The 20,381-nt window shown below is 42.7% G+C and overlaps 1 protein-coding gene across 4 annotated transcripts in view; it reads right to left on the bottom strand.

Annotated features, from left to right (window-relative positions):
* Positions 1 to 20,381, bottom strand: part of FNIP2 (folliculin interacting protein 2) — a 281,392-nt gene that overhangs the window by 119,674 nt on the left and 141,337 nt on the right. For all 4 annotated transcript variants that reach the window (XM_053703784.1, XM_053703781.1, XM_053703783.1 and 1 more), the window contains exon 4: positions 16,024 to 16,124. In XM_053703784.1, coding sequence (XP_053559759.1) covers positions 16,024 to 16,124 — 101 coding nt within the window. The remainder of the gene's footprint in view (positions 1 to 16,023; positions 16,125 to 20,381) is intronic.

Raw genomic sequence — 20,381 nt, 5'->3', positions numbered from 1 at the left:
GTGGCCAACCCGAAGGGAAGAGCCATGAACTGATAATGCTTGTCCAGAAAGGCAAACCTTAGGAACTGATGGTGATCTTTGTGGATAGGAATATGCAGGTACGCATCCTTTAAATCCACGGTAGTCATATATTGACCTTCCTGGATCATCGGTAAGATAGTCCGAATGGTTTCCATCTTGAATGATGGAACTCTGAGGAATTTGTTTAGGATTTTTAAATCCAGGATTGGCCTGAAAGTTCCTTCCTTTTTGGGAACTACAAACAGGTTTGAGTAAAAACCCAGTCCTTGTTCTGCTGTTGGAACTGGGTGTATCACTCCCATCTTTAGAAGGTCTTCTACACAGCGTAAGAACGCCTGTCTCTTTGTCTGGTCTAAAGACAAGCGAGAAATGTGGAACCTTCCCCTTGGAGGAGAGTCCTTGAATTCTAGAAGGTACCCCTGAACAACAATTTCTAATGCCCAGGGATCTGGAACATCTCTTGCCCAAGCCTGAGCAAAGAGAGAAAGTCTGCCCCCTACTAGATCCGGTCCCGGATCGGGGGCTACCCTTTCATGCTGTCTTGGTAGCAGCAGCAGGCTTCTTGGCCTGTTTACCCTTGTTCCAGCCCTGCAAAGGTTTCCATGTTGGTTTGGGCTGGGAACCGTTACCCTCTTGCTTAGTGGCTGTAGAGGTTGAAGCAGGTCCGTTCCTGAAATTGCGAAAGGAACGAAAATGGGCCTTGTTTTTAGCTTTGAAGGGTCTATCTTGTGGAAGGGCATGGCCCTTTCCCCCAGTGATATCTGAAATAATCTCTTTCAACTCTGGCCCGAATAGGGTCTTACCCTTGAAAGGAATATTAAGCAATTTTGTTTTGGACGACACGTCCGCCGACCATGACTTTAGCCAAAGCGCTCTGCGCGCCACAATGGCAAAACCAGAATTTTTCGCCGCTAATTTAGCGAACTGAAAAGCGGCATCTGTGATGAAAGAATTAGCCAGTTTCAGGGCGTGAATTCTATCCATGACTTCGTCATAAGAAGTCTCCTTCTGGAGCGAGTTTTCCAGTTCCTCAAACCAAAAAGCCGCTGCAGTGGTTACAGGAATAATGCAAGAGATTGGTTGAAGAAGGAAACCTTGTTGAACAAATATTCTCTTAAGTAAACCTTCTAATTTTTTATCCATAGGATCTTTGAAAGCGCAACTGTCTTCTATTGGTATAGTCGTGCACTTGGCTAGAGTTGAAACTGCCCCTTCTACCTTAGGGACCATCTGCCACGCGTCCCGTCTAGGGTCAACTATGGGGAACATTTTCTTAAATATAGGAGGGGGAACGAAGGGTATACCTGGTCTCTCCCACTCCCTAGTCACAATATCCGCCACCCTCTTAGGGATCGGAAACGCCTCAGTGTGTACCGGGACCTCTAAGAATTTGTCCATTTTACACAATTTTTCTGGGACCACCAAGGGGTCACAATCATCTAGCGTAGCTAAGACCTCCTTAAGCAGGGCGCGGAGGTGTTCTAGCTTAAATTTAAATGCTATAGTATCTGGCTCTGCCTGCTGAGAAACTTTTCCTGTGTCAGAAATTTCTCCCTCAGACAGGCCATCCCTCACCGCCAAGTCAGATTGTTGTGAGGGCACTACAGATAAATTATCTAATGCGTCTGATTGCTCATTTTCTGTATTTAAAACTGAGCTATCGCGCTTCCTTGGAAATGCTGGCAGTTTGGATAAAAATGCTGCAAGAGAATTATCCATTACTGCTGCTAACTGTTGCAAAGTAATAGGGATCGATGCGCTAGAGTCACTGGGCATCGCTTGCGCGGGCATAACTGGTGTCGACACAAGAGGAGAGGAGAGAGTACTATCCTCATTACTTTCTGTTAAGGAATCATCTAGGGCTACATTTTTAAGTGTCACTGCATGGTCCTTAAATTGCTTAGACGCTATAGCACACTTTAAACACAAATGCAATGGGGGTACCGCCATGGCTTTTGAACACAAAGAACAAGGTCTATCTGAAGGCTCAGACATGTTTGACAGACTTAGACAGCACTACAATGCAATAAAAAACACTTTTGAAAAAAACGTTAGTGTGTCTTTAAATAATAAAAAGCACACACTTTTTTACCAAAACATCAAAAAAACATCCGATCTTAATGAAATTTTCACCACATTATCCTAATGCTTTGAAATGATTGCACACAAATTTTCAAAACAATTAACCCCTTATTGCCCAAACCGGAGCTAAAAGAAGCAGTCAACCGGTTGTAAACACTACAGCACGATGCCACAGTCTCTACTGTGGCTTTACTCCTTAGGGATTATTTGAAGATGAAAATAAGCCTCTCTGAAGTCCTCCCTGAAGTCTCTGGACTCTACACGTGAATCTGCATGAACTGCCTAGTAAAACAACTGCGCAACTGAGGCGCGAAAATGAGGCCCCCTCCCTCTTCATTCCGGAGTGATGGGGCCTTCTGAGATAGATTAGGTGTCTAATAAAATGCCAGGCGAAATAAAAAACCCCAGAAAGTGTTTTATAAGTTCAAAAACACTAGATTCAATATGAAATCATGCTAATAAAGCAATCGATTTAGCCCAAAAAAGTGTCAACCAGTAATTAAGCCCTTAACTTAAGCCATCCTTCTATACTGAGTCTCAGAAAATGGCTTACCTTCCCTCATGGGGATTCCTGTCAGTCTTCTAGCATTACCAAGTCTTGTTAGAAAAAATGACTGATCATACCTGAAGCAGTTAAGCCTGCAAACTGTTCCCCCCAACTGTAGTTCTCCAGTACTCAACAGTCCTGCGTGGGAACAGCCATGGATTTTAGTTACGGTTGCTAAAATCATATTCCTCTCAGCAGAAATCTTCATCACTTTCTGCCTCAGAGTAAATAGTACAAACCGGCACTATTTTAAAATAAACTTTTGATTGAAGAAATAAAAACTACAAATCTAACACCACAAACTCTTTACCCTCCCGTGGAGATGCTACTTGTTAGAGCGGCAAAGAGAATGACTGGGGGGGCGGAGCCTGAGGGGAGCTATATAGACAGCTCTGCTGTGTGCTCTCTTTGCCACTTCCTGTAGGGATTGAGAATATCCCACAAGTAAGGATGAAGCCGTGGACCGGATACACCAATGTAAGAGAAACACAGAATTTATGCTTACCTGATAAATTACTTTCTCCAACGGTGTGTCCGGTCCACGGCGTCATCCTTACTTGTGGGAATATTCTCTTCCCCAACAGGAAATGGCAAAGAGCACAGCAAAAGCTGTCCATATAGTCCCTCCCAGGCTCCGCCCCCCCCCCAGTCATTCGACCGACGGTTAGGAGAAAAAAAGGAGAAACTATAGGGTGCCGTGGTGACTGTAGTGTATAGAGAAAGAAATTTTTCAAACCTGATTAAAAAACCAGGGCGGGCCGTGGACCGGACACACCGCTGGAGAAAGCAATTTATCAGGTAAGCATAAATTCTGTTTTCTCCAACATTGGTGTGTCCGGTCCACAGCTTCATCCTTACTTGTGGGAACCAATACCAAAGCTTTAGGACACGGATGAAGGGAGGGAGCAAATCAGGTTACCTAAACAGAAGGCACCACGGCTTGCAAAACCATTCTCCCAAAAATAGCCTCCGAAGAAGCAAAAGTATCAAATTTGTAGAATTTGGCAAAAGTGTGCAGAGAAGACCAAGTCGCTGCCTTACATATCTGATCAACAGAAGCCTCGTTCTTGAAGGCCCATGTGGAAGCCACAGCCCTAGTAGAGTGAGGTGTGATTCGTTCAGGAGGCTGCCGTCCGGCAGTCTCATAAGCCAATCGGATGATGCTTTTCAGCCAGAAAGAGAGGTAGCAGTAGCTTTTTGACCTCTCCTCTTACCAGAATAAACGACAAACAAAGAAGAAGTTTGTCTGAAATCCTTTGTTGCATCTAAATAGAACTTTAAAGCACGGACTACATCTAAATTGTGTAACAAACGTTCCTTTTTTGAAACTGGATTCGGACACAAAGAAGGAACAACTATTTCCTGGTTAATGTTCTTGTTGGAAACAACCTTTGGAAGAAAACCAGGCTTGGTACGCAAAACAACCTTATCTGAATGGAACACCAGATAGGGTGGGTCACACTGCAAAGCAGATAATTCAGAAACTCTTCTAGCAGAAGAAATAGCAACCAAAAACAAAACTTTCCAAGATAGTAACTTGATATCTATGGAATGTAAGGGTTCAAACGGAACCCCTTGAAGAACTGAAGAACTAAATTGAGACTCCAGGGAGGAGTCAAAGGTCTGTAAACAGGCTTGATTCTGACCAAAGCCTGTACAAAAGCTTGTACATCTGGCACAGCTGCCAGTCGTTTGTGTAACAAGACAGATAAAGCAGAAATCTGTCCTTTTAGAGAACTCGCTGACAATCCCTTATCCAAACCTTCTTGGAGAAAGGAGAGGATCCTGGGAATTTTAATCTTACTCCAGGAGAATCCCTTGGATTCACACCAACAGATATATCTTTTCCATATTTTATGGTAAATCTTTCTAGTCACAGGTTTTCTGGCTTGGACCAGAGTATCTATCACTGAATTTGAAAACCTGCGCTTGGATAAAATCAAGCGTTCAATTTCCAAGCAGTCAGCTGCAGAGAAACTAGATTTGGATGTTCGAATGGACCTTGTACTAGAAGATCCTGTCTCAAAGGTAGCTTCCATGGTGGAGCCGATGACATATTCACCAGGTCTGCATACCAAGTCCTGCGTGGCCACGCAGGAGCTATCAGAATCACTGAGGCCTTCTCCTGTTTGATCCTGGCTACAAGCCTGGGAAGGAGAGGGAACGGTGGAAACGCATAAGCTAGGTTGAACGACCAAGGCGCCACTAATGCATCCACTAGAGTCGCCTTGGGATCCCTGGATCTGGACCCGTAGCAAGGAACCTTGAAGTTCTGACGAGACGCCATCAGATCCATGTCTGGAATGCCCCATAATTGAGTCAACTGGGCAAACACCTCCGGGTGGAGTTCCCACTCCCCGGATGGAAAGTCTGACGACTCAGATAATCCGCCTCCCAGTTGTCTACTCCTGGGATGTGGATTGCAGATAGGTGGCAGGAGTGATCCTCCGCCCATTTGATGATTTTGGACACCTCTCTCATCGCCAAGGAACTCCTTGTTCCCCCCTGATGGTTGATGTAAGCTACAGTCGTCATGTTGTCTGACTGGAATCTTATGAATCCGGCCTTCGCTAGTTGAGGCCAAGCCCGGAGAGCATTGAATATCGCTCTCAGTTCCAGAATGTTTATCGGGAGAAGAGACTCTTCCAGAGACCATAGACCTTGAGCTTTCAGAGAATCCCAGACCGCGCCCCAGCCTAATAGACTGGCGTCGGTCGTGACAATGACCCACTCTAGTCTGCGGAAACTCATTCCCTGGGACAGGTGATCCTGGGTCAACCACCAACGGAGTGAGTCTCTGGTCATCTGGTCTACTTGAATCATTGGAGACAAGTCTGTATAGTCCGCATTCCACTGCTTGAGCATGCACAGTTGTAATGGTCTTAGATGAATTCGAGCAAAAGGAACTATGTCCATTGCTGCAACCATCAACCCTACTACTTCCATGCACTGAGCTATGGAAGGCTGCAGAATAGAGTGAAGAATTTGACAAGCGTTTAGAAGCTTTGACTTTCTGACTTCTGTCAGGAAGATCTTCATTTCTAAAGAATCTATTATCGTTCCCAAGAAGGGAACTCTTGTCGACGGAGACAGGGAACTCTTTTCTACGTTCACCTTCCACCCGTGAGATCTGAGAAAGGCTAGAATGATGTCTGTATGAGCCTTTGCTTTGGAAAGAGACGACGCTTGGATTAGAATGTCGTCCAGATAAGGTGCCACTGCAATACCCCTTGGTCTTAGAGCCGCTAGAAGGGACCCTAGCACCTTTGTGAAAATCCTTGGAGCAGTGGCTAGCCCGAATGGGAGAGCCACGAACTGGTAATGCTTGTCCAGAAAGGCGAACCTTAGGAACTGATGATGATCTTTGTGGATAGGAATATGTAGATACGCATCCTTTAAATCCACGGTAGTCATAAATTGACCCTCCTGGATTGTAGGTAAAATTGTTCGAATGGTTTCCATTTTGAACGATGGAACTCTGAGAAATTTGTTTAGAATTTTTAAATCCAGAATTGGTCTGAAAGTTCCCTCTTTTTTGGGAACTACAAACAGATTTGAGTAAAACCCCTGACCTTGTTCCACAGTTGGAACTGGGTGTATCACTCCCATCTTTAACAGGTCTTCTACACAATGTAAGAATGCCTGTCTCTTTATTTGGTTTGAAGGTAAGTGAGACATGTGGAACCTTCCCCTTGGGGGTAGTTCCTTGAATTCCAGAAGATAACCCTGAGAGACTATTTCTAGTGCCCAGGGATCCTGAACATCTCTTGCCCAAGCCTGAGCGAAGAGAGAGAGTCTGCCCCCTACCAGATCCGGTCCCGGATCGGGGGCTACCCCTTCATGCTGTTTTGGTAGCAGCAGCAGGCTTCTTGGCCTGTTTACCCTTGTTCCAGCCTTGCATTGGTTTCCAAGCTGGTTTAGTCTGGGAAGCGTTACCCTCTTGTCTAGAGGCTGCCGAGTTGGAAGCCGGTCCGTTCCTGAAATTGCGAAAGGAACGAAAATTGGACTTATTCTTAGCCTTGAAAGGTTTATCTTGTGGGAGGGCATGGCCCTTTCCCCCAGTGATGTCTGAAATAATCTCTTTCAATTCTGGCCCAAAAAGGGTCTTACCTTTGAAAGGAATATTAAGCAATTTTGTCTTGGAAGATACATCTGCCGACCAAGACTTTAGCCAGAGCGCTCTGCGCACCACAATTGCAAACCCTGAATTTTTCGCCGCTAACTGCAAAGCGGCGTCTAAAATAAAGGAATTAGCTAACTTAAGTGCGTGAATTCTGTCCATGACTTCCTCATACGGAGTCTCCCTACTGAGCGACTTTTCCAGTTCCTCGAACCAGAACCACGCCGCTGTAGTGACAGGAATAATGCACAAAATAGGTTGAAGGAGGTAACCTTGCTGTACAAAAATCTTTTTAAGCAAACCCTCCAATTTTTTATCCATAGGATCTTTGAAAGCACAATTGTCCTCAATAGGAATGGTCGTGCGCTTGGCTAGAGTAGAAACCGCCCCCTCGACCTTAGGGACTGTTTGCCATAAGTCCTTCCTGGGGTCGACCATAGGGAACAATTTCTTAAATATAGGAGGAGGGACAAAAAGGTATGCCTGGCTTCTCCCACTCCTTATTCACTATGTCCGCCACCCGTTTAGGTATCGGAAAAGCATCAGGGTGCACCGGGACCTCAAGGAACTTGTCCATCTTGCACAATTTTTCTGGGATGACCAGATTGTCACAATCATCCAGAGTAGATAGCACCTCCTTAAGTAATGCGCGGAGATGCTCTAATTTAAATTTAAATGTCACAACATCAGGTTCTGCCTGCTGAGAAATTCTTCCTGTATCAGAAATTTCCCCATCTGACAAACCCTCCCTCACTGCCACTTCAGATTGGTGTGAGGGTATGACAGAAAAATTATCATCAGCGCCCTCCTGCTCTACAGTGTTTAAAACAGAGCAATCGCGCTTTCTCTGAAATGCTGGCATTTTGGATAAAATATTAGCTATGGAGTTATCCATTACTGACGTCAATTGTTGCATAGTAACAAGCATTGGCGCGCTAGAAGTACTAGGGGTCGCCTGCGCGGGCATAACTGGTATAGACACAGAAGGAGATGATGTAGAACTATGTCTACTTCCTTCATCTGAGGAATCATCCTGGGCAACTTTACTATTTGTGACAGTACTGTCCTTACTTTGTTTGGACGCTATGGCACAATTATCACACATATTAGAAGGGGGAACCACATTGGCTTCCATACATACAGAACATGATCTATCTGAAGGTACAGACATGTTAAACAGGCTTAAACTGGTTAATAAAGCACAAAAACCGTTTTAAAACAAAACCGTTACTGTCTCTTTAAATGTTAAACAGGGCACACTTTATTACTGAATATGTGAAAAACTATGAAGGAATTATCCAATCTTTACCAAATTTTCACCACAGTGTCTTAATGCATTCAAAGTATTGCACCCCAATTTTCAAGCTGTTAACCCTTAAAATGTGGAAACCGGAGCCGTTTACAATTTTAACCCCCTTACAGTCCCAGCCACAGCCTTTGCTGCGACTTCACCAATCCCAGGGGGATATACGATACCAAATGAAGCCTTCTAGGAACGTTTTCAGTGGATTCCAGACCCTCACACATGCAGCTGCATGTACTGTTCTCAAAAGTAACTACGCAGTAATGGCGCAAAAATGAGGCTCTGCCTACTACAGAGAAAGGCCCTTCCTGACTGGGAAGGTGTCTTAACAAGTGCCTGGCGCTAAAAACGTTCCCCAATGTTATAAAAGTGTGAAATTCAACTTCAAACTGCATATAATACTTAAATAAAGCAATTGATTTAGCCCCTAAAAGTGTCTACCAGTTTATAGCCCATAATAAGCCCTTTATTCTGTTTGAGACTAAGAAAATGGCTTACCGATCCCCATGAGGGAAAAATGATAGCCTTCCAGCATTACACAGTCTTGTTAGAAAAATGGCTAGTCATACCTTGAGCAGAAAAGTCTGCAAACTGTTCCCCCCAACTGAAGTTCTCTCAGCTCAACAGTCCTGTGTGGGAACAGCAATCGATTTTAGTTACTACTGCTAAAATCATCCATCTCTTTTAAACAGAACTCTTCATCTCTTTCTGTTTCAGAGTAAATAGTACATACCAGCACTATTTTAAAATAACAAACTCTTGATAGAAGAATAAAAAACTACAACTAAACACCACATACTCTTCACCATCTCCGTGGAGATGCTACTTGTTCAGAGCGGCAAAGAGAATGACTGGGGGGGCGGAGCCTGGGAGGGACTATATGGACAGCTTTTGCTGTGCTCTTTGCCATTTCCTGTTGGGGAAGAGAATATTCCCACAAGTAAGGATGACGCCGTGGACCGGACACACCAATGTTGGAGAAAACAGAATTTATGTTTACCTGATAAATTACTTTCTCCAACGGTGTGTCCGGTCCACGGCGTCATCCTTACTTGTGGGATATTCTCTTCTCCAACAGGAAATGGCAAAGAGCCCAGCAAAGCTGGTCACATGATCCCTCCTAGTCTCCGCCTTCCCCAGTCATTCGACCGACGTAAAGGAGGAATATTTGCATAGGAGAAATCATATGATACCGTGGTGACTGTAGTTAAAGAAAATAAATTATCAGACCTGATTAAAAAACCAGGGCGGGCCGTGGACCGGACACACCGTTGGAGAAAGTAATTTATCAGGTAAACATAAATTCTGTTTTCTCCAACATAGGTGTGTCCGGTCCACGGCGTCATCCTTACTTGTGGGAACCAATACCAAAGCTTTAGGACACGGATGAAGGGAGGGAGCAAATCAGGTCACCTAGATGGAAGGCACCACGGCTTGCAAAACGTTTCTCCCAAAAATAGCCTCAGAAGAAGCAAAAGTATCAAATTTGTAAAATTTAGTAAAAGTGTGCAGTGAAGACCAAGTCGCTGCCTTACATATCTGATCAACAGAAGCCTCGTTCTTGAAGGCCCATGTGGAAGCCACAGCCCAAGTGGAATGAGCTGTGATTCTTTCAGGAGGCTGCCGTCCGGCAGTCTCGTAAGCCAATCTGATGATGCTTTTAAGCCAAAAGGAGAGAGAGGTAGAAGTTGCTTTTTGACCTCTCCTTTTACCAGAATAAACAACAAACAAGGAAGATGTTTGTCTAAAATCCTTTGTAGCATCTAAATAGAATTTTAAAGCACGAACTACATCCAAATTGTGCAACAAACGTTCCTTCTTTGAAACTGGATTCGGACACAAAGAAGGCACGACTATCTCCTGGTTAATGTTTTTGTTAGAAACAACTTTCGGAAGAAAACCAGGTTTAGTACGCAAAACCACCTTATCTGCATGGAACACCAGATAAGGAGGAGAACACTGCAGAGCAGATAATTCTGAAACTCTTCTAGCAGAAGAAATTGCAACCAAAAACAAAACTTTCCAAGATAACAACTTAATATCAACGGAATGTAAGGGTTCAAACGGAACCCCCTGAAGAACTGAAAGAACTAAATTGAGACTCCAAGGAGGAGTCAAAGGTTTGTAAACAGGCTTGATTCTAACTAGAGCCTGAACAAAGGCTTGAACATCTGGCACAGCTGCCAGCTTTTTGTGAAGTAACACAGATAAGGCAGAAATCTGTCCCTTCAAAGAACTTGCAGATAATCCTTTCTCCAAACCTTCTTGAAGAAAGGATAGAATCTTAGGAATTTTTATCTTGTCCCAAGGGAATCCTTTAGATTCACACCAACAGATATATTTTTTCCATATTTTGTGGTAGATTTTTCTAGTTACAGGCTTTCTGGCCTGAACAAGAGTATCAATGACAGAATCTGAGAACCCTCGCTTTGATAAGATCAAGCGTTCAATCTCCAGGCAGTCAGTTGGAGTGAGACCAGATTCGGATGTTCGAACGGACCTTGAACAAGAAGGTCCCGTCTCAAAGGTAGCTTCCATGGTGGAGCCGATGACATATTCACCAGGTCTGCATACCAAGTCCTGTGTGGCCACGCAGGAGCTATCAAGATCACCGACGCCCTCTCCTGATTGATCCTGGCTACCAGCCTGGGGATGAGAGGAAACGGCGGGAATACATAAGCTAGTTTGAAGGTCCAAGGTGCTACTAGTGCATCTACTAGAGTCACCTTGGGATCCCTGGATCTGGACCCGTAGCAAGGAACCTTGAAGTTCTGACGAGAGGCCATCAGATCCATGTCTGGAATGCCCCACAACTGAGTAATTTGGGCAAAGATTTCCGGATGGAGTTCCCACTCCCCCGGATGAAATGTCTGACGACTCAGAAAATCCGCTTCCCAATTTTCCACTCCTGGGATGTGGATTGCAGACAAGTGGCAGGAGTGAGTCTCCGCCCATTGAATGATTTTGGTCACTTCTTCCATCGCCAGGGAACTCCTTGTTCCCCCCTGATGGTTGATGTATGCAACAGTCGTCATGTTGTCTGATTGAAACCGTATGAATTTGGCCTTTGCTAGCTGAGGCCAAGCCTTGAGAGCATTGAATATCGCTCTCAGTTCCAGAATATTTATCGGGAGAAGAGATTCTTCCCGAGACCAAAGACCCTGAGCTTTCAGGGGTCCCCAGACCGCGCCCCAGCCCACCAGACTGGCGTCGGTCGTGACAATGACCCACTCTGGTCTGCGGAAGCTCATCCCCTGTGACAGGTTGTCCAGGGACAGCCACCAACGGAGTGAATCTCTGGTCCTCTGATCTACTTGTATCGTCGGAGACAAGTCTGTATAATCCCCATTCCACTGACTGAGCATGCACAGTTGTAATGGTCTTAGATGAATTTGCGCAAAAGGAACTATGTCCATTGCCGCTACCATCAAACCTATTACTTCCATGCACTGCGCTATGGAAGGAAGAGGAACAGAATGAAGTACTTGACAAGAGTTTAGAAGTTTTGATTTTCTGGCCTCTGTCAGAAAAATCCTCATTTCTAAGGAGTCTATTATTGTTCCCAAGAAGGGAACCCTTGTTGACTGAGATAGAGAACTTTTTTCTACGTTCACTTTCCACCCGTGAGATCTGAGAAAGGCCAGGACAATGTCCGTGTGAGCCTTTGCTTGTGGAAGGGACGACGCTTGAATCAGAATGTCGTCCAAGTAAGGTACTACTGCAATGCCCCTTGGTCTTAGCACCGCTAGAAGGGACCCTAGTACCTTTGTGAAAATTCTTGGAGCAGTGGCTAATCCGAACGGAAGTGCCACAAACTGGTAATGCTTGTCCAGGAATGCGAACCTTAGGAACCGATGATGTTCCTTGTGGATAGGAATATGTAGATACGCATCCTTTAAATCCACCGTGGTCATGAATTGACCTTCCTGGATGGAAGGAAGAATTGTTCGAATGGTTTCCATTTTGAACGATGGAACCTTGAGAAACTTGTTTAGGATCTTGAGATCTAAGATTGGTCTGAATGTTCCCTCTTTTTTGGGAACTACGAACAGATTGGAGTAGAACCCCATCCCTTGTTCTCCTAATGGAACAGGATGAATCACTCCCATTTTTAACAGGTCTTCTACACAATGTAAGAATGCCTGTTTTTTTATGTGGTCTGAAGACAATTGAGACCTGTGGAACCTCCCCCTTGGGGGAAGCCCCTTGAATTCCAGAAGATAACCTTGGGAGACTATTTCTAGCGCCCAAGGATCCAGAACATCTCTTGCCCAAGCCTGAGCGAAGAGAGAGAGTCTGCCCCCCACCAGATCCGGTCCCGGATCGGGGGCCAACATCTCATGCTGTCTTGGTAGCAGTGGCAGGTTTCTTGGCCTGCTTTCCTTTGTTCCAGCCTTGCATTGGCCTCCAGGCTGGCTTGGCTTGAGAAGTATTACCCTCTTGCTTAGAGGACGTAGCACTTGGGGCTGGTCCGTTTCTGCGAAAGGGACGAAAATTAGGTTTATTTTTGGCCTTGAAAGACCTATCCTGAGGAAGGGCGTGGCCCTTGCCCCCAGTGATATCAGAAATAATCTCTTTCAAGTCAGGGCCAAACAGCGTTTTCCCCTTGAAAGGAATGTTAAGCAATTTGTTCTTGGAAGACGCATCCGCTGACCAAGATTTTAGCCAAAGCGCTCTGCGCGCCACAATAGCAAACCCAGAATTTTTCGCCGCTAATCTAGCCAATTGCAAAGTGGCGTCTAGGGTGAAAGAGTTAGCCAATTTGAGAGCATGAATTCTGTCCAAAATCTCCTCATAAGAAGAATCTTTATTGAGCGCCTTTTCTAGTTCATCGAACCAGAAACACGCTGCTGTAGTGACAGGAACAATGCATGAAATTGGTTGTAGAAGGTAACCTTGCTGAACAAACATCTTTTTAAGCAAACCCTCTAATTTTTTATCCATAGGATCTTTGAAAGCACAACTATCTTCTATGGGTATAGTGGTGCGTTTGTTTAGAGTAGAAACCGCCCCCTCGACCTTGGGGACTGTCTGCCATAAGTCCTTTCTGGGGTCGACCATAGGAAACAATTTCTTAAATATAGGGGGAGGGACGAAAGGTATGCCGGGCCTTTCCCATTCTTTATTTACAATGTCCGCCACCCGCTTGGGTATAGGAAAAGCTTCGGGGGGCCCCGGGACCTCTAGGAACTTGTCCATTTTACATAATTTCTCTGGAATGACCAAATCCTCACAATCATCCAGAGTAGATAACACCTCCTTAAGCAGGGCGCGGAGATGTTCCAATTTAAATTTAAATGTAATCACATCAGGTTCAGCTTGTTGAGAAATTTTCCCTGAATCTAAAATTTCTCCCTCAGACAAAACCTCCCTGGCCCCCTCAGACTGGTGTAGGGGCCCTTCAGAACCAATATCATCAGCGTCCTCATGCTCTTCAGTATTTTCTAAAACAGAGCAGTCGCGCTTTCGCTGATAAGTGGGCATTTTGGCTAAAATGTTTTTGATAGAATTATCCATTACAGCCGTTAATTGTTGCATAGTAAGGAGTATTGGCGCACTAGATGTACTAGGGGCCTCCTGTGTGGGCAAGACTGGTGTAGACGAAGGAGGGGATGATGCAGTACCATGCTTACTCCCCTCACTTGAGGAATCATCTTGGGCATCATTTTCTCTAAATTTTGTGTCACATAAATCACATCTATTTAAATGAGAAGGAACCTTGGCTTCCCCACATACAGAACACAGTCTATCTGGTAGTTCAGACATGTTAAACAGGCATAAACTTGATAACAAAGTACAAAAAACGTTTTAAAATAAAACCGTTACTGTCACTTTAAATTTTAAACTGAACACACTTTATTACTGCAAATGTGAAAAAGTATGAAGGAATTGTTCAAAATTCACCAAAATTTCACCACAGTGTCTTAAAGCCTTAAAAGTATTGCACACCAAATTTGAAAGCTTTAACTCTTAAAATAACGGAACCGGAGCCGTTTTTATATTTAACCCCTTTACAGTCCCTGGTATCTGCTTTGCTGAGACCCAACCAAGCCCAAAGGGGAATACGATACCAAATGACGCCTTCAGAAAGTCTTTTCTGTGTATCAGAGCTCCTCACACATGCATCTGCATGTCATGCTTCCTAAAAACAAGTGCGCAATAGAGACGCGAAAATGAGGCTCTGCCTATGATTAGGGAAAGCCCCTAGAGGATAAGGTGTCCAATACAGTGCCTGCCGGTTATTTTACATAATTCCCAAGAATAAAATAATTCCTCAAAGCTATGAAGTATAAAATATGTTTATATATCAATCGTTTTAGCCCAGAAAATGTCTACAGTCTTAAAAGCCCTTGTGAAGCCCTTTTTTTTTTATGTAATAAAAATGGCTTACCGGATCCCATAGGGAAAATGACAGCTTCCAGCATTACATCGTCTTGTTAGAAATGTGTCATACCTCAAGCAGCAAAAGTCTGCTCACTGTTTCCCCCAACTGAAGTTAATTCCTCTCAACAGTCCTGTGTTGAAACAGCCATCGATTTTAGTAACGGTTGCTAAAATCATTTTCCTCTTACAAACAGAAATCTTCATCACCTTTCTGTTTCAGAGTAAATAGTACATACCAGCACTATTTTAAAATAACAAACTCTTGATTGAATAATAAAAACTACAGTTAAACACCAAAAAACTCTAAGCCATCTCCGTGGAGATGTTGCCTGTACAACGGCAAAGAGAATGACTGGGGAAGGCGGAGCCTAGGAGGGATCATGTGACCAGCTTTGCTGGGCTCTTTGCCATTTCCTGTTGGGGAAGAGAATATCCCACAAGTAAGGATGACGCCGTGGACCGGACACACCTATGTTGGAGAAATACTTATTTTAAACAAATTCCTCCTGTATGTGTTTGTAAATTCTGTCCTGTCTCTTAGTCTTAGAAGTTTTATACTATTGTTTTATTTAAATTATCTGTATCCATGGACAGCACTGCGGAATATGATGGCGCTTCATAAATAAAGTATAATAATAATAATAATAAAATGTGTGCAATGTTTGCTAAGGAGTTAAATGGATATTAAACACGCAATACATATAAGCATAGCATTGAGGTTATTCCCTATCTCCCTCTTGTCATGGATGTCACCATGTTGAAACCTAGGTATCACCATATTCCACTGCTGATGTATTTGCACATTTGCAGCAACTCTCCTTCAGATACCTGCAGTGAAACCTAGGTTCCAAAATGGTGGCACCCATAATTGGAGGTAGGTGCATGAAATGCATTTAGTGTTTAATGTCCCTTTAAATATCTTTTAAAAGTCATCTGGCATGATTCTGTGTTATACAGCTTGTTAGCCAATCAAGAGTGGAATATGTATGTATGCTCCAATCACTGGCAGTACCCTAATTTGGGCAGGGCACAAGGTTATACACATAGCGAGAAAAGGGATCTTTTTAAAAAGAACAAAAACATTTTTTACACAAAATACCATAACTTTATGGTGCAAGCACTGCTCTATCACATAGCACAAGGACTCACTCCAGATGTGTATTAAATATCTTCAACTACACAGAGGCAGATAAAGTACAGAGGAACAATTTCAGATTATTTAACAAATCTGCTTTTTGTGCGTGCGCTGTGACCACATGAGATGAATGTACTAAAAGCAACTGTTCCACACAACATGCTAAAATTATTGACATTTTTTTTTCCCCTCAAAGATTTTAAAGCAACTTCCTCAAGGCACAGCTCTTAAAATGATCAATCTTCACTCCTCATAGCAAGTAGGAAGGAGGAAATTGCTGGTGCCGTGATGCCTCGCAAACGGATGGGAGGTGAAATCGGATTCAGTTCCCATAAAACTTTGCATTTTCTGTGATCCAATATATTTTAACTTTTTTTTATTATTTTACAGGCACATTTTAAAAACATTTAAAGACTTTAGCTAAAACTTACCGGATAAAATGAATTTTTAATGTAGAACCTTTGTAACTCATTGCCACAGAGCCAAACATCATCTCTCCCAGCATATTGACATCAGAGGCAGGTTTTGTGTACTGCAAAATACATACAAGTCACTTGTTATAAAAATAAAAGGGACACTTATTTAATACGTACATTTTTTAATTTACGTTATTTAGCCTGCCTTTTCAAGTAACGTACTGCATACATAAAAGGACAGCAAATACCTTGTGATTACCAGATATTTTCTTCCCATGGAATAACATATCTGAGTATTACTAATAGAAGCCTTATTACTATGTAATCAGAACTCTCCTATAAAGCTCTCTAATGTATTTACCTATATGGTGATGGATCTGACCAATGGGAGTTAAACTTGATATCAGTAAGTGATATAACATTACAATCATTGCTGATAATTTTTTATATCTTTATGAAGACTTGTTTTTATTAATATGAACTCTCGTAGTTCCTTTCAGGAAGTAACCATGTTTCCACTCCCTTCTATCATTAAAGGCACATGAAACCCACATTTTTTCTTTCATGATTTAGAAAGAGAATGCAGTTTTAAACATCTTTCTAATTTACTTATAGTATCTAATTTGTTTTATTCTCTTGATATTATTTGCTGAAAAGCATATCTAGATATGCTCAGTAGCTGCTGATTGGTTGCTGCACATAGAAGCCTTGTGTGATTGGTTCACCATGTGCATTGCTTTTTCTTCAACTAAGGATATCTAAAAAAATAAGCAAAATAAATAATAGAAGTAAATTGTAATGTTGTTTAAATTTCTATTCTCTATCTGAATCATGAAAGAAAGATTTTGGGTTTAGTGGCCCTTTAATCACTTACTGAGTTAATTTAGACAGGGGTGTAACCACAGGGGTCTGCACTGCTACCGGGCCTGTCCTTTTAGGGGGGCTATTGCGGCTCAAGCAGAATCACATTTCAGAGCAGCTTGTTTACAGGGCTGCAGTTTTTCTAATCACCACTAAAGGTCAATAAACTTGTGGTGATTGAAAAACACCTAGGAGAACAAGGCAGAAAGCTCTGCACAGAAAGCAAGCAGTTTGCAGTGGCAAGTGATTTTCTTAGTGTTGTAGTGTTTGTTAACGCTGTTTGCTAGGCTGTGCATCAATTCCCTTTTGTGTGTGTGTGCATATGTGTTTGTGCGCGCAAGTGCTTGTGTGTCGTAAAAAAAAAACCCATAATTTATGTAAGAACTTACCTGATAAATTCATTTCTTTCATATTAGCAAGAGTCCATGAGCTAGTGACGTATGGGATATACATTCCTACCAGGAGGGGCAAAGTTTCCCAAACCTCAAAATGCCTATAAATACACCCCTCACCACACCCACAATTCAGTTTAACGAATAGCCAAGAAGTGGGGTGATAAAAAAGTGCGAAAGCATATAAAATAAGGAATTGGAATAAATTGTGCTTTATACAAAATCATAACCACCACAAAAAAGGGTGGGCCTCATGGACTCTTGCTAATATGAAAGAAATGAATTTATCAGGTAAGTTCTTACATAAATTATGTTTTCTTTCATGTAATTAGCAAGAGTCCATGAGCTAGTGACGTATGGGATAATGACTACCCAAGATGTGGATCTTTCCACGCAAGAGTCACTAGAGAGGGAGGGATAAAATAAAGACAGCCAATTCCTGCTGAAAATAATCCACACCCAAAATAAAAGTTTAACGAAAAACATAAGCAGAAGATTCAAACTGAAACCGCTGCCTGAAGTACTTTTCTACCAAAAACTGCTTCAGAAGAAGAAAATACATCAAAATGGTAGAATTTAGTAAAAGTATGCAAAGAGGACCAAGTTGCTGCTTTGCAAATCTGGTCAACCGAAGCTTCATTCCTAAACGCCCAGGAAGTAGAAACTGACCTAGTAGAATGAGCTGTAATTCTCTGAGGCGGATCACTGCACGCTGAGAGGAAAACCGGGCTCCAACTTGCTGCGGAGCGCATATCAACGTAGAATCTAGCACAAACTTACTTCACCACCTCCATCGGAGGCAAAGTTTGTAAAACTGAATTGTGGGTGTGGTGAGGGGTGTATTTATAGGCATTTTGAGGTTTGGGAAACTTTGCCCCTCCTGGTAGGAATGTATATCCCATACGTCACTAGCTCATGGACTCTTGCTAATTACATGAAAGAAAAGCTAAATTGAGTGCAGCTGGCACCTGAGGTGTAGGGGTGTAAAGCTGTAAAGCTCTCACTCATATCTTTGGATTAGTATGTGCTAGTTGAATGGATGAAAAAAAACCTTGTTACTCATCTACTCACATAACCTGTTAGAACTTGGTTTCAAAAATGTGTGTCATTCACTTTATTCTAACACACAAATACTTAGTAGCCTAACAGCATCTTACACATTAAATCTATAAAGGGGCTTCCTTTGATGATATTTTTATTTTAAGTGATTTTGAAAGGACTTGCCAAATATATTTTCTAAGAGTACATACATGCAAAATTACATCCTGCCCTGGTTCCTGAGGTTTTAACAACAATATCAATATGTCTGAATCATTTATTAGGCAGCACTAACCTCTGCTAAGCTTATTTTCCCAGAGGACCAGGCTATAATGTGTGTGTACGCTTGTATGTGTGTAAAGAGAGGTTTGTGTATGTATGTGTATGTACGCTTGTATGTGTGTACAGAGGCGTTTGTCTGTGTATGTAAACTTGTATGTGTGTACAGAGGTGTTTGTGTGTGTATGTACACGTGTATGTATATGTTAACGTGTATGTGTGTACAAACACCTATGTGTGTACAAACACCTCTGTATACACAAACACCTCTGTACACACATACAAGTTTACATACACAAACACCTCTGTACACACATACAAGCGTACATACACACACACACACACACAAACACCTCTGTACACACATACAAGTGTACATACACACACACACAGAGGTGTTTGTGTGTACAGAGGTGTTTGTGTGTGTGTATGTAAACTTGTATGTGTGTACAGAGGTGTATGTGTGTACAGAGGTGTTTGTGTGTGGCCCAGTTAGATCTAGTAAGGCCTCTGCAAGGGGGGCATAAGAATTTTTTTTTATATAAAAAAAAAAACAACAACATTTCTACTATCCCTTTAATAAAGGGCCTGTTTGCCTGACCCCGCTAAAAGCTATGTACTTTTATTAACCTACTGCCTCTGCACACAGAAAAAAAGGGCGGTAGGAAAAAAAAAATACTAAAGTTAGTTTTCAAGGGGTTTATTCATGGGCTGCTCTGAAATAGCAAAACCCTGAAGATTTTGTTGTTTGCAAAAAATGTTTTAAAAGTAATTTAACCACTTAATGACCAGCTCCATACCCTGTACGACGCTGGACATTATGCCCTTAAGGACCAGCAACGTACCCTGTACGTCGCTGAAGTCCTGTGCTTCTCTCTGCCGCAATCTCGCTAAAAATAGCGAGACTGCGCTATTTCTGCATGGGGCACTGCAGAAATAGATTTGCAGAGCTACCGATGCAGAGAGGGCCACTCTGCATCGGACAGCGGTGGTGCCGATCGTTGGTGGGTGGGAGGATAAGGAGGGAGGCGGGTGGGACTGCTACGCCACACTACAGGGAATGAAAAAGGAGGGGGAAGGAGGGGCAGAAAACAGAATTTTTTTTTTATTTTTTTAATTTGCAGCAAACTGTGTACTGGCAGACAGCTGCCAGAATCTAAGATGGTGGCAAAAAGGTAGAGTGAGGAGGGTTATTGAGCTGTTTTTTTTTGGGGGGGGGGGGTCAGGGATTAAAAAAAAAAAAACAAAAACACCTTTTATTAAGATGGGGGTGACCTTTGGGGAGGGAAGAGAGCCGTTTGAGAGGGGTCAGGGAGGGAGGCTGATCTCTACACTAAAGCTGAAATTAACCCTACAAGCTACCTAATTAACTCCTTCACTGCTGGGCATAATACAAGTGTGGTGCACAGCGGCATTTAGAGGCATTCTAATTACCAAAAAGCAATGCCAAAGCCATATATGTCTGCTATTTCTGAACAAAGGGGATCCCAGAGAAGCATTTACAACCATTTGTGCCATGATTTCACAAGCGGTTTGTAAATAATTTCAGCGAGAAACCTAAAATTGTGAAAAAGTTAAATTATTTTATTTGATCGCATTTGGCGGTGAAATGGGGGCATGACATATACCAAAATGGGCCTAGATCAATACTTTTACAAAAAAATAATATATATAGTTTTGATAGGTAGCTATTTAAATAAAGGCTCTACTTCTGTTTAAATGTAGTGATGGCAAAAATGTTCTGGTCTTTTGGGGAAGTTTTTGTCTGAAATGCCCAGTCCTTGAGGGGTTAAAATAAATTTT

The sequence above is a fragment of the Bombina bombina genome, chromosome 2 (assembly GCF_027579735.1).
Source record: "Bombina bombina isolate aBomBom1 chromosome 2, aBomBom1.pri, whole genome shotgun sequence".
NCBI classification, from domain to species: Eukaryota; Metazoa; Chordata; class Amphibia; order Anura; family Bombinatoridae; genus Bombina; species Bombina bombina.
Note: the sequence above shows the minus strand (reverse complement) of the source record. Positions and strands in the feature narration are given on the sequence as shown.